The sequence below is a fragment of the Astyanax mexicanus genome, chromosome 23 (genome assembly GCF_023375975.1).
Source record: "Astyanax mexicanus isolate ESR-SI-001 chromosome 23, AstMex3_surface, whole genome shotgun sequence".
NCBI classification, from domain to species: domain Eukaryota; kingdom Metazoa; phylum Chordata; class Actinopteri; order Characiformes; family Acestrorhamphidae; genus Astyanax; species Astyanax mexicanus.
Window position 1 is genome coordinate 14,460,957 of NC_064430.1, and position 26,554 is coordinate 14,487,510.

Consider the following 26,554-nt stretch of genomic DNA (forward strand, 5'->3'; position numbering starts at 1 on the left):
GAACCTGTTGTTCTCTGCAGGGCAGCAAGGAGTGGTATTATAAAACAGAACCGTGTATATGATCGAGCCCAGGGATCACATATATGCGGACTGCGGTCCGGATCCGGACCCAGACGTTGTTCAATGCGGACTCAAACCGATAAACTACTGAGAAGGATTTAATTTTGACAATGTTCATTTAAAGCGTCTGAACTTTTCTTGTCTTTACGGTATACACGCTCTGCGGCACGGGAAACTTGCAGACCAATCACGTGTAGTGTAAATCTTCAAACACTCTCCTATGCCAATCAGATCTGTGCAGACCGCTGCCCTGGCTAGTGAATTGGGACGCGGCCGGGAAAAAACGCCTTTATAAAGAGATAGGGAGCCCGAGAACTGGCGGAAAAACGAGAATGGGAGGAAACTAGACACGCCGAGCGCGAGAGAGAGAGACAGGGGAGAAAGCGAGATGCGTGTGATTGGGGGAGAGCGGAGGTGTGTGTGTGTGTGTGTGAGGTGGAGAGAGAGAGAGAGTAACGCACAGTGACTTGGATAAGTAACTTTAATCTGATTACTGCATTGGAAATAGTAACGCGTTAGATTACTCGTTACTGAAAAAAATGAGTCAGATTAGAGTACGCGTTATTAAGTAACGCGTTACTGACATCACTGGATATGTGTACAGTAGTAGCACATACATATGTTTTTAAAAACAGTAAAGGATTAAGCTGTCATTAATAAAATCCAAATAAAAAAAAATTGAATTTTCCCTGATTTCAAATTTATGCAAACTCAACACCCACCCATAATTTAATGTATGTAATAATAATCCCTTATTCGCTAAAATACAGAAGATTTAAATATAGTAAACAGTAATTTTTTAACATGTGCCTTGATATAACAATGTAGTTGCAATATACTGTGTATGTACAGTCCTTAAAAATTATAAAGGCCATTTAAAAGTTCTGAGTTTCTTTGATTTTACCAAATTGAAAACCTCTGGAATATAATCAAGAGGAAGATGAATGATCAAAATCCATCAAACCAAGCTGAACTTCTTGATTATTATTTTTTTTACACCAGGAGTAGCATAAAGTTGTCCAAAGGCAGTGTGTAAGACTGGTGAAGGAGAACATGCCAAGGTGCATTAAAACTGTGATTAAAAACAGGATTATTCCACCAAATATTGATTCCTGTACTCTTTAAACTTTATGAATATGAACTTGTTTTCTTTACATTATTTGAGGTCTGAAAGCTCTGCTTTTTTGTTATTTCAGCCATTTCTCATTTTCTGCAAATAAATGCTCTAAATGACTAAAAAACAATGTTCATTTTACTCAAACATATTCCTATTAATAGCAAAATCAGAGAAACTTATTCAGAAACTGAAGTGGTCTCTTTTTTTTTCAGAGCTGTATATCCAAAAATATCCAGATGCGTCTAGCTAGCTAGTTAACTTAAAGCTTTAGTATGAAATTTTGACCTTTATAAAAAATATCACTTTTCTGCCTTTCAGAAGTACAGCTGATTAACTATAAATATTTGAAATATGTATTTATTAGTGGTGTTTTGGACCTGTATCTCAGGAGAAAGCCGCAGTAACTGGAGCTTTTATGGTGAAATGTGAGGTGACAGGCTGCAGCCGGAAGCCCTGCTTGAATTAGCTTGATTGTCAGAGTGGAGAAATATTCAGTCAGCGGCTCCGAACAGCAGGTAAAGCTTTTCGCTTTCATTTCTTCATTAGGAGCGGGTTTCTGTGTGCACGGGTTCCTGTTTCAGTATACGGTGTTATTGTTCGTGTAGGGGAGTTAAGATAGTGTCGAATTTAACAGGACTGAAATGTGCTTTTTAACCAGGACACCAAAACAAGCTGCTGGCTAACCCTGTTAACCTGCTAGCGCTGGCTTTAGCTTTAGTTAGCTTAGCTTTTCGGGCTCGTACTGCTGAGAGACTCATATACAGCGCTATGCTGTTGATAGAGATAGCCCGTCTTTACTGCAGTGAGCAGTGTGTGGACGTGGGTGTTAAACAGACTCGCTGAAATTTTGACAGACAGCGTCCGCTAGCTAGCTAACTACTGTATATACGTGACACAGACGATTTTTTCGGCCATAGCGTTTAACCTAGCTAATCTAGTTAAATAGCTAACCGTTAACAAACACGACTGGGACGCCTTGTTTTTAAAGCTGTGTTACCAAGTTATCTAGCGTTAATGTTAGCGTTAACTCTGTGGACGAGGCTCAGTTATAGACAAATTAACCCGGGGTTAGACAGCTAACCTAACCTAGCTGCTGGTCTACTTGAACTTCATGGATTTTCAGCGACTGACTTCAGATGGTCCCACTTGTAACTAGTTAGGTTAGCTAGCTAAAGGATAAAGTTTATTTGGGTACTGGGTAGGTTTATGCCTGTTAACTAGCTAACGTTACATAGTTAAGTTGGATAGTTAACGTTAGCTAGCTAAGCTAATCAGGAAAACAACAACAACACTATCAAGCTAGTGTTAACTAACTAATCAACTAGCTACATGTTTAGCTAAATTGGCTAGCTAAAAAATATGTTTATAATTAATAAAGTAAAGAACTGGAGAGTGCAGTTGCTGCAGTGTCTGGGTTATGGTAACCCTTTTTATAAATCGTATTGGCGTTGGTAATATAACCTACTAACTAAAGGTAACTAACTGCCTGTTATTGACTCAGTTTCCCTAGCTACAGAAGGACAAAAACGTCTTAAATATCTGTTGTTTGTTAAATAAAAAATCGTGTACAATGACACTGCCTAATTTGTGGATCAACAAGTAAGTTAGCTAGTTAGTAAGTGACAGTAATTTCAGACACTGAACATCGGATAAAGCAGGCCACGGCTAAAATTAAGTTAGTTTTCTAGCTAAAGGTTTAGCTAATAATGTAAGTTAGTTATGTTTATATTCTGTTTGGGGCTAAATTTAAAACCAGAATATTAGGTGTAAAACATGTATTTTTTAAATGTAGCTACTATAGTGAAGATGAATTGAGTTTTCATCCCATATTTGTAGTTTTTAAATTCTGCCTTTTGCTAACAGAAGTAATGTTCTCTTGATTTTTATATTTTACACATTGTAACAAAATTCTGATGATAGAATTCTAACTCTGAATCCTAACTCTGAGGTCCAGAAATAAAAAGCTATATAAAAAAAAAATTAAAACCCATTTCTTCTTTTCATAATTGACACCCAATTTTCTGCTTTTTAACTTAACCTCAAACAGTCAGGAATTTGAAATGGGGTAAAAAAAAAATACATTATTTTACATACTAAACTTTATATTCTGAGGTATTATTTAAAGTATTATTATAATAATATATTTTTCAAAGTCTTTTATCATTTCTGAAGCATCAAAATAACAAGAAGTACAGTGTTTAGCCTGGCTGCTAATCTGTCTATAACTATAACCATTAGCTTTTTTGCTATTTGCTTACTTTTAAAGTGTACATGAATTTTGAAGTCAGCTTTCTACAATTATGTGACCTTACGTGTACCTGTGGTTAATGACCAAGCAGTGTTTTCTGATAGCTGCCTTATCAAAGTAAACCTATCAGATATTTGCCGTCCTGCTTGTAAAACCTTCCTGTGTTATTTTGTTGCCTCCTTTGATAGAAAAAGGGTGGCAGTAGTTTTTTTTTTTCTTCACAGCTCTCGGTTTTCTTCTCACTGTCAAATCACATGATGTTCCTGAGAGCTTCAGAACACACACACACATACATACACACACAATACTCCTGACCACCTAAAAAGTCCTTACTGGGCGTTTTCATTCACTGATAGCTGGATGACTCCTAGATGAAAGGGACAGAGATGTGAAACTGGGGCAACAGGGAACACAAGGCTGTTTTTACAGTTCTCAAGTGTTAACACTTAATTTAGAAACAACACAGCACTTGTGGGTCCCATTTCTCTAAAGTAGATCAGAAGTGTCTGTCGAGCATGCTGTGGGGCTGAACTGCATCAAGGACTGAGGCTGATAAAACAGACCTGAAAGAATAGCAGTATTTGTGCTTTAAAATTAGTTGTGAAATGAAAGAGAGCAGAGCATGGGATGTGCCAAAGGGTGGCAAGTGGCCCAAAAATATTGTGAGAGAAAAAAGATTTACATTGTTACATTTACATATCAACTATCGCTATATTCGTATATTTCCAGGTTGAACTGGAATTGCCTTAATATGATATGGATGTGGTGCATGAACTAATACATATACGATATGTATAAGACTTGTGGGCATGCGGCACAAATGTGAGCAGTCAGGTCAGATTATATGCATCTTTTTCTTAGTGCACATGCATTTGGGCCTGTTTCCAGCTATCAGCCAGAACCAGTGTTGAGAAATTCCAGAATCTGTATTCTGACCGCCTTTTACATGCATGAGGTATTAACACCACAGATTATACTTGTGATTTATGACATATATTTAATTGACAGCAAACAAAAAAAACAGAGTTACAGGGTCAATTTGGATAAACATTTTAGTGTGCCATGCTTACTGTTTAATGGACAGGTTTGTTCACATTGGACAGATACATGTTACTCACATTTATGAATGTGAATTGTGAAGATCCAATCTGAGCAAAAACAAATAGAAATTGAAAATATAGCTTACCACAATTGCCATACACTATTGCAATTTTGCCTCTTTCTATTTTATGATATAAAGAATCTCAGTATGTTTAATGAAACCAGTAGGATCTAACCAATAATGTAATGCTTGTGATAAGCGTTCACCATTCTCGCCTTGTTTATAACTGCCTGTGCAGAATAGTGCATGAGAAGAAACACACCCTTCCGTCCCTTCACGCTTCCCAAGTGCAGCCTGCTGTACCTACTAAACCTAATGGCCATTTATTTTTAGTTGCAAATGTTCCCCCTTTGTCTGGTGTTTCGCCACAGAAAGTTGGTGTTGAAACTTTTCTTTTATTAGACCAAGGAAGCAGTCATGCACAAAGGGTACCCAAACAACTGTAGACAAACAGTACTTCCTGTGCTCAGATCTTAATGTTGACATAATGCTAGTGGGTGAAGCACATCAGATAAAATGTATGGTGCACCTTATTGCAGCATTGTAGTCAGAGTTTGGGTTGACTTATATGACCAGAGAATTAGTGTGATCAGGATGTTCACATCACATTTTCTCAATCACAACTCCCCAACTCATTACTCAACTCCAACTATACCAGTATGTTCCAAAGCACAATGATGGAGAACTCTGTACCTACCGCTCAAGTTCACACCTGGCATTAGGCATTGTGCCAACAGGTTCATGTTTGTCTGCTCTAGTTTGACCATTTCTATTGGCACTTTTTTTTATACAGAGACTAGGCAAGATTTTTGTGCCACTTAAAGTAGCCGAATGCGTTTATTTGGGTGTCCCTAAACATTTGGACAAAATTACATTACAACATTACAACAGAATGTGATTTTACTGCTCATCTTAGATTGTTAATCGAATGGCTGTATTAGCATTTTAGACATTGAAACCCATGGTTGCCACTGGTACCATTGAAAAGAACTCTAAATATGATGGCGCATGTTAAGGATAAGAATTACTGCATAATTTTCTGCATTTAAAGCTGTTCACCATACGTATTATAACTCTGCAATCTGAGAGTAGCCGGTTATAGACCAGCACCCTCTTAATCTGAAGATACTGCAGTCGTGCTCAGGCAGTCTGTGGTGCCAGTTGGCAATGGCAAGATGGTAGATGGACTGCGTTTAAGTGGCACTGATGTGTGAAGCTGCTGTTTCTGCTCAGCTGGGCAGCCACTGAGCCACAATTCTGCTCCCTCCTCTGCATGCCCGCGATATATAAAGAAAAGAAATGTCACAGCAGATCAGTATCTGAATCCAGCAAGCGCTCGTGCTTTCAGCCTTACGGCCAGAGGCATGCACATACTCACGCTCCTCAGATTTAAAGGGGCCTTAACTCATTTTACAGCAAGACATTTGCAGTGAGTTGATTGATTACACTGTTGTTTGTGATGATCAAAAGCTAATACCATTCTATACTTAAAATAGACAAACAGGGACTGTTCTTAACCTTATATCGGTGTTTTTTTATGCAGTAGACCTGCTACTTGCATTCTTACCTTGTTAGCACTTATCACTTTGTGTGGTTAGATGTGTGATTTGGGGCGAGAATAAGCAAAAAAAGCAGCAGCAGCAGCAGTTTGTGGTGAATGATGTTGAGCACAGCAGTGGTTAGACTGAGAGAAACAGCGAGGTGACCTCAAGCCAGCAAAGACATTATTAGCTTTTGGCTCAGAGAAAGCTTAGAATAAACACATTTCAGTAATGTGTGTCTGAAATGCCAGCTGTGTTTGTCTGCCTCTGCTTCTTCAGATATTGAAAGTACATATTTTTTGTGGCTAGGACAGTGTGTGTTCGTGTTTGTGTGAATGATGGCTTGACAGCTGTCAAATGGAACAGACAGATGGGTCAGTTTGTATGGGCATGTACATTTTATAAACGAATGTGTATGTATATAATACAGTAAGCCTGAATGTACATTTCTTTGTCTCTTGTGCCAGGTCCTTGTGTGTGGTGTTTTTGTAGAGGACCATCATGTCCTCGGATTTGCTGGTGGACCTGCATGATGATCTGGGTGGAGATGACTCTCCCAGTGCTGCCCTGGACCAGCTCAAGCTGGTGCAGGACAAACAGTGGCCACCTGATGACCCAGTCAGCTTCAGCAAGTCTGGTGAGTGTTATTGAGATATTGGCTTTTGCGCTCCAGAAAAGTTAAGAGATTTCAAACCTTATCATTCGGGGCCACTCCTCATCCTGCCTGGTGATGGCAATACATTTTTTTCTATTGATTTTAAAGGTTATTATGCTAAAAGCAGTGACCCAAATTGTTAGGTTCGATATTTGGGAGAAATGTTGTTATTGCATATAAGCCTTCTCATAAACGTTTGCAGTTTCCTTTTGGATCAACAATATGTTTTAGGTATTTTTATTTAGTGTATGATGATAAAGAATGTCTTGAGAGTTGACTCTCTTGACTGCAACCTAAAAAGTAGCAATAGCTATGCTGTAGTGTAGATAGACAAAGCCCCAATAATTGGAGTGCTCATTAACTCATCCTCATCTCTGGTCAAAAATAGGTGTGACTGTAAATAAGCTGATAACAAAGTGGAGGTTGTCATGATTTTAGAAGTGAAAATTTGCTAATTATCCTAAATGCTAAAGAACAAAAAAAAAGCATAAACGCTCATTGACAACACTAGGGGCCAGTTTTTAAGACATTGACAGTGCAGTTTAGTCTTTGTGTGTTTGTGAACATGCCCTTGTCAGTACAAACATAACTGCTCGGTCTAGTAACTTTTTATGTGTGTAAGTCCTATATGCATACATTTAAAACCAGTTCTTACCAGTTTTGTAATTGCATTGTTGGGTTGGAATGCTAGAATGAAACATTCAAATACTGGTTCTGCTCTTTTGTTGTTTCTGAGACTGACTATTAGCATATTGTTCAAGAAATCCGGTGTGAAATGATATTGAGTGAAACATGATATTGAGTTTAACCTTTTGTTGAATAGCCTTTCTCTTTTCGCCCTCAACGTTCAAAAATGCAGCACTCTTAGCCGATGCTCCCAGTAGGTTTACAATGCTAGCAATAGAGGGTGTAGTGTTGCCCATGCAAAGAACTCACTATTTTTATGCATTTTTACTGAGTTATTTTGCAACCTGTCCTACCCATTTGTTCATGCTCGCTAATTGACTCATCATGACTTAATTTAATACATTTTATTAAACTACTTGTGTGTTTGCAAAGCTCTGAGTGCCTCGTTTTAAATGTCCGGGCCCTCGGAATTCTATCAATTAAGTATGGAGCTACTTTGTGCTTGTTAATGGTGCAAAAATAGTGATTCCTTTGTAGGGCAGCTATGCCCCTATCACTAGCATTGTAAGTCTGTAGGGAGAATCGACTAAAAGCGCTGTGGTGCTGGGGTGAACGGAGGTGGGCCATTCGACAACACTTTATCGTTATCATGTTTCACTACACCCCAAGTCCATTTTACACCAGTTTTTTTCCTTTAAGACATCAGTAATATAGGACAAATAATGGAATATTGTAGAATGTTGGTTGTAGTGTATCTATATTTGTATACATTTTCATGTTTGCTTTTTAAATTACCTTTTTAAAATAAAAGAATGTATGGTAAAAAAAACAAAAAAAACAAGGACATGGTATTATTGTATTGTAAATTACTGAAATTACAATGTTTGGCAACATACTTTTGATTTCAAACACATTTTATTTTCTCTCTAATATATTAGCAAGGCTGACTTATGGCAGGATTTTATTTTACCACAGTGTTGACTTGCTGTCTATATATATAGTAATAGCCCTAAGCACAATTATGCTAATGCTTGGCTGTTGGTCATTCTCATGGTTGATTGAAGAAGGGTCAGAAGTTAATACAGATTGCTGTTACCCATTTATGTGCATGTTCATGCATCTGAGTGACTGTAGCAGATTATAGGTATGAATAGCCAGTGACGCATAGTCCCCTGCCTGAGGGGTTTGCTGCAGCAAAGCCAGTGTGTAAGTAAGAAATGTAATGTATTAGACTATAAGCACACTCCCCACATTATTTCCTTGTTACTTTTTTCCCTGTCAGGTTCTGTAACTTCTTATCACAGGTTCCTCGCTACGTGTAGCTGCTCGTAGTTTGCCTGATGTCATTATGTCATGAAAAACAAACATGACTCGAGACAAAGTTAACGTTGCTGCCGGAAGCTGTGTAAAGAACAAAAACCTGTTCTTATATAGCTTTTGGTTCATTGTGTTATGTTTTCATTCATATATTTTATGTATGTGCGGCATTTAGCTTACCTCATTCACCTATACCTACTGATAAGAACATTTTGGTTGTTTTTTTCTTTTGTTTCTTTGTTGTTTTTAAAAAATGTAAATGCCCAAAGCATTGTGTATTATCAAACTGAATGTATTCTTAGAGAATTTGTTTGCTACATCAGTGGCAGTTTGAAAAGAGGCCGTGGCTAGCTTCACATTTATCTGAGGAGGCTTGTGCAGGTCTTTACCTGACCAGTGTTGGAGGCATTACTGGTAATGGGGGCCGGGGGGCTAGATTGGGTAGAAAATGGTAAAGGATTAGAAAAAAAGAAAGGAAAAAATATGTATCTATACATAATTGTATGTTTATTTGTACATTTGTTTTGTGGATGCAAATGTCCTCATTTATTGCCGGTGTGTTTCACTGATTTTCAAATGCCGTGCAACCAAAGATATGAGTGCTATTTGTGCAGTTTCTCTATTGGAGAAACTGCCTAATTTCTAAAACTATAGACGTATGGCTGCATGGATGTGTGTTGAAACAAATCAGCCCACGTAACTCGTAATGTATTAATAACCTTTTCTGTTGTGTAGCTACAGACATTAAGAGTCTCAGTGAAGGCTCCCACCTGGCACGGGATGACCCATTCTATGACATTGCAAAGCATCAGATAGTGGAAGTAGCAGGTGAGCTGTTAAGATCTGTTGTATTTAATGATCTCGTTCAAATACTATACAAAACTCTAAACGAGGATTTAGTTACATTATCTCTCTCTCACTCTCTCTCTGCAGGTGATGATAACTTTGGCCGAAAAGTGATCGTGTTCAGCGCCTGTCGCATGCCCCCCCACAGTCAGCTAGACCATCATAAACTACTCATGTACGCATCTCTGCTTTTAAGTGCTCTATGGCCAGTTTTTGTCTGGAATCATCACTATGTCAGCTTGTCTTATTTAGAGTCACAAGTGTTGCAGAAATAGAACTTCCTCAAAATCTTTCACTTTTACTGGCTTTTCTCTGAATAAGGAACAGTCAGCTGGTGTAGGCAATTTTACATCACTGTATTTTAAAATAATTAATGCCTTGAAACATATGTTGATTGATTTAAAAATTGACAGTGTTTGAATGTTTTTTTTAATGCTGCAAATATGCACATTTTTGCATTGATTAATTGTATGTGTGTTGACTGATTTAATGTATACACTATCACACACGCTATTTTGTAGGTACCTGAAGCAGACGCTAGATAAGTATGTGGAGAGTGACTACACACTTATTTACTTCCACCATGGCATGACCAGCGAGAACAAGCTGTCCCTTAGCTGGTTGCGTGATGCGTACCGCGAGTTTGAAAGAAAGTAAGTTGTGTGATCACCCTGCTGGCTGAATCTTGAGTCTGGTTTAAATTGCAGTTCTGATTGTAGTTTTAGCTCAGAGCAAAGAGAAGAAGCATACAGCTACATTTTCATGGAACACTGTATGTTTAGGCCTGTCATGGTAAGTTTTTTATAATGTTGTCTCAAGTTATTGATATAATTATAATACAAAAGCATAATGATGCAATTACATAATTTTTGCATTGAAATATATTGAGCTATAAACATGTTTAAACACCTTTCTTTCTTGAATAAAGCCTAAATACAATAACAAAAACAAAGTTGACATACTAGCTAATTACCGGAATGTTAATGTGCTTTTCTTACATAATGCATGACAATTATTGAGGTCATGTACATTTATGGTATGATAAATGTATAATGTAATTATGGTGATAGGCCTACCTATGTTTGTATTTCGTTAGAATTTATGGTAAAGTTCTGTCTGTTTGTGCTTATTTTAGGTATAAGAAGAACATTAAGGCATTTTACATCGTCCATCCAACAATATTTATCAGAACCGTCCTCATCTTCTTCAAACCACTCATCAGGTTTGCCCTAATTACACTAATAATAAATAGGTAATAAATAATGACATATACCCAGCACAAGATATGGATAAAAGTATATGTAAATGCTAAAAAATGTATAGCATGCAGATTCATGACAAGTGCCTTTCCGTATACGTTCTGTATTCATAAGATGAACAACAGGTTTTGCGTGAGTCAGTATTTTCTAGCACCAGTCACAAAGGCCAAAAGGTTTGTGATCTGTTTCCTGCTACAACAACCAAGATTCATCTTACAAAAGGCTTAATAATTTGTATGTTAGAAAGTACAATAAACAGAGATATAGGACTGGAGTTGGTAAATACTTCTGTGTATGTGATTTTAGATATAAATGAATCTTAATTATAGTACATTATATTGTTTTTGATTTAAGTGAATGATTGAGTGTTAGTCTGAGTATGCCTTACAGATCTGTGTCTGTGTCCACAGCTTTAAATTTGGCCGTAAGATACACTATGTAAACTACCTGAGCGAGCTGGAGGAGATAGTGAAGTGTGATCAGCTGGTGATTCCCAGTCGAGTCAGAGCGTAAGAGTCTCATATGCACAACACAATCCTAACAGACTGACATCCTTATACACAACATTCTAAACAAAGGGGATTCTATATAGTAGTAAAGATACTGCGACTAACAACTGTAGAAGGTTTTTTGTGTGGTTCAGATGTGGTTTGTTTTTTAAATGTAAGAGACAATGCCCCCCTCTCCCTCTATTTCAATTTGACAGCAATCTTTTTTTTATGTTACAACAGTGCAGATTACATCACTATGTGATTAATCTTTTACATTTGTTTAAAAGGGAAGAAAGAAAATAAATAATAATAATAAAATAATAAATAAACAGAACAAGGGGTGCAGTCAAAAATTACACAAATGATGGGCATTTCTGGGAGATAAAATTTATCCACTTCTTCCAAATTCCTTCAAATTTATCATTCTGAAGCCTTACCGAAAAGGTTGTTCTTTCCATTATATAGATTTTGTAAATTATATAATACCAATTTCCATTTGATGGTGTTTCAGGCCTAAGCCATTTCTTCGTGATTGCTTTCCTCACTGCTAAACTGAGTATACCAAATAAATACTTTGTTTAAATGCTTAGTGAGGTTGAATGTAAAAACCCAAAAAGAAGCTCTTTCCAATTAAAAGTAAGTTCTGGCCCAAATATGATTTCTAATTCTGTATATGAACGCCGTTTTTACATGAATCTTTTTTTGCGTCTGTCACATTAAAAACAATATATATATATATTTTTTTCCCCACATTTTATTCAATATGCGTATAGAACACCGTTCTTACTGCATTGCACATTGTTGTCAAAGCATTCTTGGTTCCTACACTCTACACATACGCTTCATTTAATTTGTCTTGCTGTTTCTAGGTATGATGATAAGATCCGTCTCAACCTGAAGCCGTCTGTGGTCCCTGGTCCAATATCGCCACCCCGCAGCCCCCCTCTCCCATTCCAGCAGTTTGGGGTGCCGCTCTCAGTGTGAGTGTCTTTAAACTGTTGTACAGCCTGTTAGCAATGATAACCCTATGGACATTTTTTCTTTGTTTTCTTTGTTTGTTGTAAAGCTTCTGAGGTACCTGTGCCATTCACAGCAAAACTAAACTTCTTCAGCACCTCCATATCTAAAGAACAACTGTGAGAAACTCCTTTTCCACAGGATTCGAAAGAATATTTACCCACATGTTGATTTACATAGAATGAATCTAATATATAATGTATTTTATATTAGTAATAATCAATATAACATTGTTTAAAGTAAGATATCCTGTAACAATAATTCGGTACCTCCGTCATTTTTGCTGATGTTAATTACTGATTCTGTTAATTTTATTTTAATGCCTGACCTGATCTTTAGAGAGCATGAGTAACTGATGGCTAATATACAGCTTTGGAAAAATATAAGAGACCACTTCAGTTTCTGAATCAGTTTCTTTTATTTTGCTATTTAAAGGTATATGTTTGAGTAGAATGAACATTGTTGTTTTATTCTATAAACTAAAGACAACGTTTCTCCCAAATTCCAAATAAAAATATTGTCGTTTAGAGCGTTAATTTGCAGAAAATGAGAAATGGCTGAAATAACAAAAAAGGTTTGCAGAGCTTCCAGACCTTAAATAATGCAAAGAAAAAAGTTCATATTATAAAGACAGAGTTCAGAAATCAATATTTGGTGGAATAACCCTGGTTTTTGAACACAGTTTTCATGCATCTTAGGCAATATAATCTCTTTTACAGTTTATTTAAAACAGAACACAGAATATGGGTAAAATAAAGACACATTAAAAAGTACCACAATATTACCATACCTCAATCAGTGACAGTTCAGAGTAATAAGAAGGACCCTGGCCTGTGGGGAAAGTAGGTCTTTCAAGTTTCTCCCTATTCCTGTTTTCACTGTGCATAAGCTGTAAAGTACATCTTAATGATGTCCATGGGAGTGAGGCTGTCATCTGTAATGATAAAAAAATACAATAAAATGTGAGCAATTATTATTTGCATCATGTTTAACTTGTTACTTAACAAAGTACAAAATGTGCCATTTGCTCATTATAGCAGCCACACCTGACCTTTGCATTTCAATTGCCCACACTAACCTAATAAGATGAAGTATTTTTGTTTTATGATTGTTCCTGAACAAACACTAGTTTGTAAAGCAATTTTAGATCACTTTTTATTTTCAATTAGCAGCTAATAAAGAAGCAGAAGCAGCTTTGCGTGCAAGGTGTGCCAAACTGTCCTTAAAGTAGAGTGTACTGTTTTTGTCTTTAGGTTGAGAGATAGAGGTGCAGATGCTGACGGTATTCCACTGGTGATTCGAGACACTATCAGCTTCTTGCAGGAGCAGGGTGAGCTGCATTCTTTTTAAATGGACTTTACCCTTTCAGAAGATAATTAGATTGTAGTTGATTCATTCAGTATGGGTGTTTAAATCCCACACCTATATTAAGTCTAAGATTAAAATGGTCTTTCAGTGGTAAAACACAGTTGAATAAGCAGTTTAGTTTGCAAGCATGGGCTTGATCTCTAACCAAGGAGACCGGTCTTTTTACTTTTGGTTTAGTAATAGTGTAAAGCGTAGTAATGCAGTAGTAGGACTGTGCAAAAAGATCACAGCCCTACAATCCAGTATAGTCTTGTGTTCAGATGCTGTTCTCTTTCCTCATGATATTTCTATATATTTATTTTTTGTTTTTTCTTGCTCTCAATTCTCTCTTCTCCACTCAGGTCTGCAAACAGAAGGAATATTCCGGCGGTCAGCTAATGTCAGCCTTGTTAAAAACATCCAGCTCAAATATAACTCAGGTACCATCATAAAGCTAATCTAAAATCTGTTCTGTCTGGATTACTAAGTACTTGTCTTGTCTTGTCTTTAAAGAAAAATGTAATGATAAGATTGTTTGTTTATGCTTGTGTTTGTGTGCATGTGTAGGGGAGGAAGTGAATTTCTTCCAGATTGAGGATGTCCATTTGGCTGCTGTGATCTTGAAGACGTTCCTCAGAGAGCTCCCAGAACCTCTTCTTACCTTCAGGCTCTACAATGATGTTGTCAATTTTCAGAGTGAGTAGTAAACTTCAGCCTCTTTAATGATGCATGCTTATCATTGCACCCATCATTTCAATAAATTGAAGAGTATGGGTATATTTTATACTGATTATTGTTTTATTTTTTTATTATTATTTTTAACCTAAATTCGTTTTTTTTTTTTCATCTACATGGTAATATTTTTTCCAGACGTGGACAGTGAGTCTCAAGTCGTAACAATCCAAAACATGCTGAGGTCACTTCCTGAGGAGAACTATGCAACACTGCGATTCCTCATCCAGTTCCTTGCTCAGGTAAGCAAATACATTCTGATGACTTTATCTATAATCTTAATGACAGCATGCAAATGTGTTTTAGGAATGTTTTTCAACTAATAATTTTGTTTAGAGCTGAAGTCAGTGATCCTGTGTACTTTGGGCTTTTCAACAGACCTAGATTTTTTTTTTCTCAGAAAATTAGTCCCACTCAATCTAACTCAAAATTCCTGTGGTTTCCTCTAGAGCTAAATGATCAGTCGAATGAATTTGATTATTTGAATGGCTGTTTTCATTTCAAAATTGGGAAATTAGAGTTGTACATCTGAGTAGATAGGCTTATGTGTATCTACTGTGACTATTTTTCATATTTTGTACTTTTCCTTAACTGAAATATATAAGGAGGTTATTTTTGCAGCTTGTTGAATATAAAAGCTGATTGGAAGATTGAAGGAGCTGCTTGCTATTCCATAAAATGATGTATTCCCTTGAAAATAAACCTTAAATAAACAGTAGTTCATATATTTGTTGGCTCTAAATTGAGATTAATAAAATATCGCCCATGTATTTGAATAATTTCAAGATTTTTCTTTTACAATCATTTCCTTACTCTGATGTGCAAGACCTTCAGTTCAGGTTCTGAAGGTCCAACCAAAGGGGATAGAAGTTCCGAATTTTAATATTAACCATTTAAAGAAACATTACATTAGTTTACACGTGCTGTTCTTCTCTTTTAGGTGTCAGCAGAGAGCGAAGCAAACAAAATGACCAACACAAACCTGGCTGTTGTGTTCGGCCCTAATCTGCTGTGGGGACAAGATGCTGCCATGACGCTGAGCTCCATTGGACCAATCAACAACTTCACCCGTACCCTGCTGGACCTGCATGAAGAGGTCTTCGCCTAATGAGGAGCAGCAGACCCCATTTAGAGATGTTTCCACTCTTTGTAACTCCGCCCATCATGCTGTGGCCCTCTCCTTCTCTCCTTTAGTGTTGCCAAATGCATGAGTGTTGTAAATGGGTGAGGCTTCGCAGGAGTAAAACTGGCAGGTACAGAATTTGTGTAGACTTCCGGTTTAAGATAGTGTATCCTTTTTTTTTTTTGTAATTCAGACAATCAGAAATATGACATTGTTTATTCCATCAGTTTATCCATGTTTTTCCAGTTGTTTATCATTTATACAGGTACTGGTAAGCCAGAGTTGTAGTTTATCTGCTCTCAAACCAAAACACATCTGCCTAGCTCAGTTTTGAACATCTGTTTAAGAAGGTTATGAAGGTTTAAAGATTATTTGGCGATGATTCTTTAACCCTTTCGGAAGGGTTTGTTGTGACCGAGAAAACCCCTTTCCTGGAAGAGCCATAGTCTCAGCTATGGGCCGATTATAGATAGATAAAGCACTAATAATCAAACTTGAAACACTTATTTTAAACTTACATTGCCTTTAAAAGCTCTAAGTTAGTCATTATTTTTATTACATGTATATTATTTGTATCATCTTTTCTACTGTGTTGCTGTCAATGATTTTTTGTTTTTTGAACAATTTGCTGTAGATAGCTGCAGTCTGGTGGAGCAGGAGTCTTAAGGTTTTAAGACGAACACTTGTATGAAGCATCTGCGTACTATATACAATTTATATTTCATGTATAACTTTGTCATATTATTGCTGTTATTATTGTTATTACACATAAATGTTCAGATAATCTCAGATGTACTGAGATACTTTAAAACGAGTCAGGGATTATATGAATGCTGTTGTATTATACAGTGTAATGGCCGCAATCTTAAGCATGGTGGAGCTGATCCTAAACCTGCACTCTCAGTGAGACACTTATAAAGGGGAATTCTGTTTATTTAACTCTCCATTTATATGTTAACAACTTGATGTGGCTTGATGTGAAGTGTATTGTTTTAAAGAAACTTAAAATCAGAATATTTCCATCCACACATACAGAGTTTGCATACAGTTGCATAAGAATGCTTGCCCTGTATGGGTGAAAAATAACTCGAAAAAAAGATATCAAAACCACAAACCACAAACAAGAAAAAAAACACAAGAGGTCTAATCCCAAATTACATACAAATCACTATACAATGTTTTATTCTTATCTCAAAATTACAGATTTTTCTTTATCCCATTTTCTTCCCAAATTCTGCTATGCTGATTACCCAACCTACTCATTAGGACTATTATTAGTAGAAGGCCTCCTCTGATACATGTGAAGTCAGTAACCTCCTCTTTTCAAACTGCTGCTGATGTAGCCCTACTGCACTTGGAAGAAAAGCACAGCAACCCAGCTCTGATAAATAAGCTAACAGACGCCTGTGCTGGCTGACGTCACCTTGGGAGTGATGTGGGGAGAGAGCAAGGCCAAATATGTTCTCTCAGACTCAGGCTGCTGATAGCAAGCTGCATGATCGGGATTTGAATCTGCGATCCTTGGCTCATAGTGGCAGTGCTTTAGTCCACTTGGAACACTCAGAGAGCTTATTTTTGTTTTATTTATTGGTTTGACATGCAGACGGTATACATACATACATACCAACAATAAATTAATTAAATAAATACAAATCCATCACGTGAAATTTGGTCATAAACCAAAATATGAGACCAGAGGCAAAATACTAGGATAGTCACATACTTTATTATTATATCTATAGATAATTTTAAGTGTCCTTCAATTTTTCCCCAATTATATAAAATACATTACCTTTAAAGACCTCATTTTACAATAGATTTAAAAAAAAGTGACCTACAACATTATTCAGATTTTTTTTACATTATACATTCTTGGAGGTTGAACTTCAAATCTCTCCCACAACAAGATTTACCACAGTTAGACAATTACCAGCATATATATACTGGTTGTGTTGCATAGTAAATAAACCGGCTATATTTATGTAGTATTCATTACAATATGTATGTTTTTCCTATTGCAACCAATGTAACAAAATTTGTGTAATGTTTCTTTACATACAATCCAGCCATTCACATCAAACCATTCTCAATTACTTTGTTTCCCTCTCTTAGTTTGCATTTTGCATTAATTCTCCATTAATTCAGCACAGGATATCAACGGGATACCACGTTGGTGGGGCTTCTAAAGAGTGCAAATTTCATTGAATTCAGAGCACAAGTGTCAGTACTGCAGACAGACATGCTGTTGTACTTTTTTTGTTGTTGATGTGGCTGTAAATGCTTAATGCCTATAGCTAGAGGTGGGCAATATGACAATATTTAATATATTGTGAAAATAAAACTTTATGTATGTAATTGTGTGATACACAATATACTTTTATTGTTAGTGCTTAAAGACCTGCACTGACCAACTGCACATTTCATTACAGAAAGTATAATTAGTCCTGTTTAATAAATGCAGCAGATTCTAGATAAAAACACTGAACTGTACTATGGGATATTATTTGAGTAGAATTTAATGAATCTGCTGATATTTGTGCACTTTGTCTGCTTTTTGAAATATTGTGTATGGTGAAAATGTCTTTAAATTTCGTAATCTAATCTTTTACCCATATCGCCCAGCCCTACCTATAGCTGTTAATGAAATAGGGGAGAAAAATGTTTTTTTTTTTTTTTTAAACGTTGATTATGAAAGCTTTGCAACAGGTCTCAGAAAAAAAACAATTATCTGTGAGCTGCCGTAATCCTCCCCAATACGCTCACTCTATTTTTCTCTAGACAAGTAAAAAGGTGTCTATGGATTTAGGTATATGTACATTTTGGTGATGCTGTATTTTACCCAAAGAATAAACTGTATCAGAATATTTTTCCTCCTTAAAACAGGTTTCTGAGCAAGATTTTAAAAATCTTCTTCCTCTTTCAAATGATATGAATCTGTTTGTTGTAATTCAACGAACAGTATTTTAGCTGGAGTGCCTGGGACTTACCGAGTCAGTAAGGATTCAGTATATAATACAGAATAAAGACCCCTCCATTTATGAAGCTATGAAGCTTAAAATCTGAGGGTTTTAAATATTTGAGCTTGCATGTGTATATTTTCATTAAATTGAATTTTGATCAATTTTAAGTGTTTAATAATGTAATTCATAAATTTGGGATGATTTCTGATTTTTTACTTGATTGGAAAATTTGCTGTTGTTTAAGAAATTTACAACCATAAATGTATCTTATAATTTAAACTTATCTGTTATATCTGGGTTAAATATTGAGTTTTAAATAAAAGAGATTTGACACAAAAAAACAATGTAAAAAAAATTTATGAATATGTTTTACTTGATCAAGTCAATTTAATTTAAATCTACAAAATGCTAGTTCTAATATGTGTCAGATTTTAAGCTCTATATTCATTGCCCTCTGTTTTATCTATGTGTTTTAATCACACTATGAACAAACATCATAGCAGATCTAAAGCTGTTAGAAGTTGCAGAGGAAAGTACATCACTACTTCTACAGTTAGATTCATGGGGCTTTGACAGACACTCCTATTTTGCTTTAAAGGAGGAATTTCAAATAATTATAACTGATTCTTTGCACAGTGGGATTTTTTCCCCAATTGAGGTTTAACGTCTAGGACTCCAGTGCTTACAGCAGGGATAAGGAGGATTTAGCTCTACCCAAGTAAAGTATTGTATTCCTCCGTATTAAAACTGTTTACTGTGTATGTACGTCAACCTCAAGTTCATGTCAATGCAGTCATGTGTTGACATGCGGACCAGTGGCTTAAATTGTTTAGTGAACCTACCCCCTCCCCAATCTCAAACGTGTTTTGTGTGCCTTACTAAGGTCAAGTGGCCATTAATTTAGATTAGGTTAAAATGGTTTTTAGCTGTTTAGATCTTCCCTGTCCACATCGTTGTGCCATTCTGTTGTAAAACTTGTCCCAGTGCCAACCAGTTTACCTGTGCTGTGGATATCTGTATTTCTGATTTGCAGGTGGAAAATTGCTTTGTCCCCATGTGGAAGTTCTTTGAGTTATTTGTTTTCTGTTTTGTTTTGAATTGTTGAAATAGATCTCTTTTGCTTTAAAGATCTGTACTTTTGTAAATGTGGTTATAAATGGTATGTGAGTAATAAATGGTGAATGATAGTGTGCTGTGGTTGGTTGAATCAGTTATAAATGCGAGCGAGTTCTGCCCTGCCCTCTCCTCCTCAGAGGAAAGGCTCACGCGGGTTGCCAGGTAGACACACAGTGGCAAGCGACGAGTCTTACTCTGTAGCTAATAATTTTTAATGTATATGGTTTGCAGTGTCCAAAATGCCCCAGTCTACTACGCTAGTTATGGTGGTAAGCAAACGTACTGAAGCTGAGTGATTACTTGTTCAGCAGAAAAAAGCCAGCTTGCCCGTGGCAGAACACTGTACGTGCTGTTGTCTATATCTGGCAACCCTGAGTTTGGATCTTTCTTGCTTATCCCAAAAGAACCCATGGTGACATATGTGTCCTTTAGAACTTATATCTTATAAAATCATTATAAAACTTATCCACTCGTGGGCCAAAACCTCATTAGCAAAACAATGGACAATGTTTATCCACATGCTGTTGCTACCATCTCATCAGGTTGCCTTAAAAACACTGATACTATTCCTTGGCCAGATCTACACCTCTGCACCTCCCCGGAGTCGGCCAGTGCTGCTGTTTGAACAAAGCCTCTGACTATTAAATACCACACCAGTCAAAAATGAAGGTGGTTTAAAGTATATATGTGTTATCTTTGTACCCTCTATGTGTGTATTTGGCAGCACAATGCACGAGGCAGGGGTAGCGAGTGTGTGTGTCCGAGTTTTCCAAGGCAGTGTGTGATGGTGTGTATACAATGTTCCTGCAGGGAGGAGAGGCGGGATGTTCTCAAGCCCAGCTGCAGCTCAGTCTCAGGGGCTGTAGAACTCACCATGGGGTATAGGGCACTGGCAACCTGCACGCACACATACACACACTTTAATACAAGACAAGGCTGAAGACACAGGGGGCATACAAATACAGAAACTACAAATATATTACTAAAATAATATAATTCATCAGTCACAACCAGACAATCTGATTGGCTGTTCTGTGTTCTGATAAAAACATAATGATGGAAGAAACTGTTTAAAAAATTCTATTGTTCTATTGCTTAAGTCTGATTCAGGAAACAGCAACAATACAATTGTCATTATTAATTATTGATTACTCAAGACTATTAAAAGATTCTTCGGCTGTTTTTTGAGGCTCAGTAGTCAATATAATAATTTTTTCACTGTCCATGAAAAAAAAAAGTTTTACTTTTTGACACCTTTTAAATATGGCAGTGGTTCTTTATGCCTACATTTCATATTGAGCAGAACAGAACAGAAATGCTCTGAAATTGCTTGGATTGAAATCTTTTTACACTGACTAGTAGTTTTATATATATATATATATATTCTGTTAGCTCGGAGATAAGATGTTTTGTCCAACAGCAACAAAATGTAATTTTCTCTACTTTAACCATGCAACTTTGCAAAACAGTGTGGACAGTCAGTAATTTCAACAGATCTGATTTGATAAACAAATCAGATTTACCTGCAGCATGAGACATGATTGAGTACATTATATATTATAAATGCACATTGTTTTTCTATAGGCTTTAATTATGGAAAAACTCACCCGATCTAGGTCAGAGAAGGCCAGTCCCAGGTTTTTTCCATTTTTGTAGAATGTCAGTGTTCCTGCGGTTCTGTCCAGTAAAACCCCGATGACTGTGTTTCTGTCATAGAAAGGTTCTGTATACTTTCTACTTCTGCCGTTGTGCCAGAGAAAGCCTTTATATGACAGACCCCAACTTTCAGTGTCCATACCTACGAACACACACACACACATACACTTTACAGTGTGTGCAATGCTATTTAGTGTACATAATGTCTATTAGACAACCAAACCCCATTTGAAAGCCAATTAGCCAATCCCTGTTGGTATGAACTCCGTCCATAGTAATCCCCCAACAACAGGATACAACAGCCAGCAGAAGCCTGTGCTGGCCAGCTTCATACTAGAAGTGATGTAGGAAAAGAGCGCCATCTCCCCACTAAGAAACAGCAAGGCTGTCAGAATGATCTGGGAATCTGGGAAAACTGACAGTTCTTGACAGTCTGCTGAACCACTCAGAATCTCACATTAACAATTCTAAGTGAAACAGGTTAGGGGTGAGCAAAATGGCCCTAAAATAATATCACGATATTGCATGGTATTTTCATGATAATGATACTCTTGGCGATATGACTTAATTACTAAATTACAAAAAAAATTATTCAAGAATACACTACTGCATCAAAATGAAAATTCAAATCTATTATTGCATACGATATGATATGGCACACCCCTTACTGACATTTAAAAAATACAAGTTTTTTTTTTTTCAGATTTGTTAATGATGCAGAATGTCATGATACTAAAAATGCACTCCAAATATCTCCATATATCCAGGATTAAAATAAAATAAATGATATTGGACAAATATTATCTGTCTCTAGTAGATATATATTGGGAAATGAGAACAGTGTACATTTTTCTTATGCTAAAAACAGCAGAAAAGTAGAACCCTGAAGTGATAATTAGGGGCGGGTGATATGGCACAATATTTTAGGGTATAATATTGTTCACAATATAGAAAAATGTTAGCAAGATTTTTAGCAAACCCCTAAATCAGGTTCAACTGAGATAGTAGGAAAATTGTTTAAAATTGAGTTGTGGTCTAACTATAAATAATAAATTAATGAATTAATTAAACAATTGTGATACTTTTCAATGTCCACAAGTACAAACAAAGACAACATTCTGGAACAACCCACCTATTAGATTGATGAACTGACCCTCTGCATGCAGACGTGCATTCAGAGTGCCCACTCCCACCATCACAGAACTGCCATACAGAGGCTCCAGAAACTCAATCTCCCAGTAGTGCTCACCATGAGTGAAGCCTGTAACATTTGCAGAACATGTAACATTAAAATAAGAAAATAACTCATTTTAGTTCACTATTCTACTCCATAGTTATTACTACTTAATGAAATTACTTTTATTTTATACCTAAAATCTACAAAGTTTTTTTATCCATTCTAAATACATGCACTGATATGTCATAAGTCATGGGATAGCTGGGGCGTGAGGTGTAATCTTGTGAGTGAGGTTGAACACTGGCCAGCATGCTTATGGCAAGGCAAAATGAATTATCAGTATTTGAACGGTTGAGTTGTGCGGGAATTTAACATCCATCAGTCCACAATGTCACGTGTAACTTGAATACTCTGGGACAATATATGTCATTACCTCCTACAGTGGACAGTGCAGTGGGTGGGTGGCAGCATCTGGCTAGAATTGTCTTTGCAATTAGACTGTAAAAAAGTGACTCTGGGGGGATTAGATGTATTAGATTAGATGTATTAGAGCTGGCTCTTTACGGAAATTCCATAAGGTTTGGGACTTCTTTTTTGACTATATCTAAAATGTATCTTCCCTTGCACTTCCTCAATGACTTGTAATGTTTTTTAAGGTCCCCATATCCTTATACTTTCCCACTACTATTCTAATAGTTTAACTGACTGACTTTTTTTGCTCTTGTCTATTTTACTTTTAGTTTTTTTTTCTTTTACTTTATTTTCATTTATTTTGATTTATTTTGATTCTGGTCACGTTAAATTGTTATAACTTTTATTCTCTTAAACACATGTTTGTTATGTTTGATTAAAACTCAATAAACAGATTGATCTAAAAAAAATCTGACCTGACTCTGACAGAAAGTGAGTTTCAGCATGTAAGTTTTCAGTTGTATTAAATTTAAATGCTCAAGTTTGGTCTTGGGGAAAAGATTTCTACCCTTCAGTTCCAGATGCCACGGTGCACATTTTTGTGCTTTCCCTCATCCACAATATCAGTCTGAACTGTTTAAGAGCATCTCACCTCTAGTTCCTCGGACGCCTGCAGTGCCCTGGCTCTCCAGCAGAGGGCTGATGTGGAAGTAAACAGACTGGTGGCATGAAGACAAACAGGCATCAGGTGACTTTCCCTCAGTGTCCCACTCCCAGCTCTCCCAGGTGTGCTCTCTGAGAGCAGCCCTCATTTCCTACACATAAACACACAATCAGTAACAGTCCAGTTGTTCATATGTGTGGATTGATATTACAAAGACAATATTCCGATCTGGAAATCTATCCTACAGTACCAGTCAAAACTGGACACACCATTTTTACTCAATTTTTTATTATTTTTTTTTCTACATTGTAAATTAATACTGAATTCATTCACACTATCAAAGAGAATAAACTTCAAAATGTTAAACAAACCAATATACCAAAATACTGTTAACTGGCATATTCTCAGGCTGGTAACTCTGATGAACTTATCCTGTGCAACAGAAATAACTCTTGGTCTTTCTTTACTGGGGTGATTCATCATAACATTTTTGTTGGTCTTTGCGACTGAAATTGAGCATACCTTCTTAAGTTCTTGACACGTTTCAGGTTGACTGACCTAGGGTTATTCACCGTATACCAACTCTAACTCTTCACAACTTTACAAAAGTTTAAAAACTATTTCATTTAAGGTGTGTCCAACCTTTGACTGGTACTGTAGTTTAATGCTAAGTATGTTTCTCAAACTAAAATATGATTTTTATAAAGCACTGAAGATATATAAGATTTATATGGTACGCTCAAGAAGGCATATTTTTTACACCCAACCAATTTATTTTGTTTACTAAATAATTCCAAATGTTTCTCTTCATAGCTTGGGTGACTTTATTATTAATCTACAAGGCAGAAAATGTTTAATTAATAAAAATTACGAATTTAAGCCCTAAAGTACTAGCTACATAAATGGCCCTATCTAAAGTACTATACAGCTCTGGAAAAAAATTAGAGACCACTTAGAATTTTGTTTTAAAGAGTTTCTTTGATTTTTACTAAATGGAAAACCTCTGGAATATAATAAAGAGGAAGATGGATGATCACAAGTCCAACCAAGCTGAGCTGCTTGAATTTTTGCACCAGGAGTGGCATAAAATTATCCAAAAGCAGTGTGTAAGACTGCTGGAGGAGAACATGCCAATATACATGAAAACTGTGATTAAAAATCAGGGTTATTCCACCAAATATTGATTCCTGTACTCTTCAAACTTTATGAATATGAACTTGTTTTCTTTGCATTCTTTGAGGTCTGAAAGCTCTGCATCTTTTTTGTTATTTCTCATTTTCTGCAAATAAATACTCTAAATGACAATATTTTTATCTGGAATTTGGGAGAAGTGTTGTCCGTAGTTTATAGAATAAAACAACAATGTTCATTTTACTCAAACATATACCTATAAATAGCTAAATCAGAGAAACTGCTTCAGAAACTGAAGTGGTCTCTTAATTTTTTCAAGAGCTATAGTTACATAACTACATAGGGTAAACTGGTTTATGCATACCTGGATTTTTATATTAGTTTCTATCTAAAACTTTAACATTAAACTGAGTTTTGTACATTTAATCTTCATATAACATTTATTAAAGATTAGTCACCTAAAATTTGGACACTTTTACACTTTTCTAAGCTGATAGAAGAAAGTGGACAGACTGAGAATGTGAGGGACTGTAGCTTTAACTGTAGTAATCTGAGGCGTTCCTCACACACACGCCTAGCCAAGCCCCTCATAACAGCTGCGAATGTAAACAAGACAAGTTCTAGACAGTGTGTGTGTGTGTGTGTGAGGGTGTGTGAGTGTGTGTGTGTGTGTGTGTAAAGTCTGCTGTAAAACTACTCACAAAGCTCAGTTGTCCTTGGTGGGGTTTCTTCCTGTGAGCTGAGGTAAAAAGGCTCAGTTCTGTGGTGGTTAATGCTGAGTGTGAGCAGTTGCGCCACAGAGTCCAGTGACTCAACTCCGTCCCAAACAGCTCCCTCACGCTGCTCTCCTAATATGGTCAGTGGAGGTGTGTTTGTGTGAGGGAACGTATAGCTTGTATACTTCACATGTTGACCAGGACACGTGCAATCCATGAGAACAGCATGTACCTACAGAAATACAGCACCAGTCAAAAGTTTGGGCACACCTCTTTGCATTCAGTGTGTTTTCTTACTTTTTATGATTTTTTTTTAGCTATACAGAAACACAGGTGGAATTATTTTGTTAAAAAAAATCAGAATATGTTTTACACAGAGGTGGAAAAAGTACTGAAAAAATGTAATTGAGTAAAAGTACCTTTACTTTGCTAAAATTCTATTTAAGTAAAAGTAAAAGTACCCATCTAAAAATCTACTCGAGTAAAAGTAAAAAGTACTCAATTTAAAATGTACTTTGAGTAAAAGTTACATAGTTACTTTTAATTATTTCATGTAAAAAAAGTAAAAACAAATCATAAATGAAATCGTTTTTAATAAACTATTATTCCACATAATAATTTGGACCTTTCAGGCAGTATTTGTTCAGACCACCCCATAAAACATTTTCAAGAACAAGTGGCATAGTTTTCTATTATCCATTTTTTTTCTTTACTGTTAAAAAATTTTGGTCATATAGGTGACTATGAACTGTATTTTTATAGTTTTACAGTTCATTATTAATTTTTAACTTGTCATTGCTATGCTTTTAACTGCTATTTACATGTTTTTTTAACATTTAAGCAGATTGTTTAATGATAAAAATATATACCACCACATGCTTTCGCAGGTTTGATGTGGAAGTTTTGAAAGCTGACAGCTCTGTCCGGTGGGGCACATTTTGCATTGCATGAGGACGTTATTGCCTCATTATTATTATTCCATGCGCGAGCATCCGTGCTTTTTTTTTTTATTATTCAGACAATTGTTTTTTTTCACATTTTATTTTTTTTTTACTCTGTAATTGATAGTTTTCCAATGTAGCAAAGTTTAAAAAAAATACTTGTGTCAAAATGTACTTAAGTAAAAGTAAAATTACCTATTTTAAAAACTACTTTAAAAATTACAAATTACTCATGAAATATATTCAATTACAGTAACTTGAGTAAATGTAATTCATTACTTTCCACCTCTGGTTTTGTAC

At 36.1% G+C, this 26,554-nt stretch overlaps 2 protein-coding genes across 2 annotated transcripts; one reads left to right on the forward strand and one right to left on the reverse strand.

The window, feature by feature from the left end:
- Positions 1 to 1,590: 1,590 nt before the first annotated feature.
- On the forward strand, positions 1,591 to 19,629 carry arhgap1 (Rho GTPase activating protein 1). The gene is made up of 13 exons (XM_007244911.4): positions 1,591 to 1,692; positions 6,536 to 6,705; positions 9,403 to 9,495; positions 9,601 to 9,688; positions 10,035 to 10,166; positions 10,649 to 10,735; positions 11,183 to 11,281; positions 12,133 to 12,243; positions 13,534 to 13,610; positions 13,990 to 14,067; positions 14,195 to 14,323; positions 14,498 to 14,601; positions 15,300 to 19,629. The coding sequence occupies exons 2-13, from the start codon at positions 6,570 to 6,572 to the stop codon at positions 15,465 to 15,467; spliced, it is 1,302 nt and encodes a 433-aa protein (XP_007244973.2). The 5' UTR covers positions 1,591 to 1,692; positions 6,536 to 6,569; the 3' UTR covers positions 15,468 to 19,629.
- On the reverse strand, positions 16,632 to 25,444 carry si:dkey-23n7.10 (SPRY domain-containing SOCS box protein 3). The gene is made up of 5 exons (XM_007244910.4): positions 25,299 to 25,444; positions 23,455 to 23,617; positions 22,347 to 22,475; positions 21,166 to 21,356; positions 16,632 to 20,455 (listed from the first exon to the last, which is right to left on the reverse strand). The coding sequence occupies exons 2-5, from the start codon at positions 23,612 to 23,614 to the stop codon at positions 20,264 to 20,266; spliced, it is 672 nt and encodes a 223-aa protein (XP_007244972.2). The 5' UTR covers positions 23,615 to 23,617; positions 25,299 to 25,444; the 3' UTR covers positions 16,632 to 20,263.
- Positions 25,445 to 26,554: the final 1,110 nt, after the last annotated feature.

Excerpts from the sequence above, each read along its gene's own strand:
- arhgap1 (XM_007244911.4), top strand. The coding sequence starts at position 6,570 with ATGTCCTCGGATTTGCTGGTGGACCTGCATGATGATCTGGGTGGAGAT. Across the intron at positions 11,282-12,132 it reads ATTCCCAGTCGAGTCAGAGC|GTATGATGATAAGATCCGTC; the intron begins GTAAGAGTCTCA and ends TGCTGTTTCTAG. Across the intron at positions 12,244-13,533 it reads TTTGGGGTGCCGCTCTCAGT|GTTGAGAGATAGAGGTGCAG; the intron begins GTGAGTGTCTTT and ends TTTTGTCTTTAG.
- si:dkey-23n7.10 (XM_007244910.4), bottom strand. The coding sequence starts at position 23,614 with ATGAGGGCTGCTCTCAGAGAGCACACCTGGGAGAGCTGGGAGTGGGAC. Across the intron at positions 22,476-23,454 it reads AGGCGTCCGAGGAACTAGAG|GCTTCACTCATGGTGAGCAC; the intron begins GTGAGATGCTCT and ends CAAATGTTACAG. Across the intron at positions 20,456-21,165 it reads CCTTCTCTGACCTAGATCGG|GTTGCCAGTGCCCTATACCC; the intron begins GTGAGTTTTTCC and ends GTGTGCGTGCAG.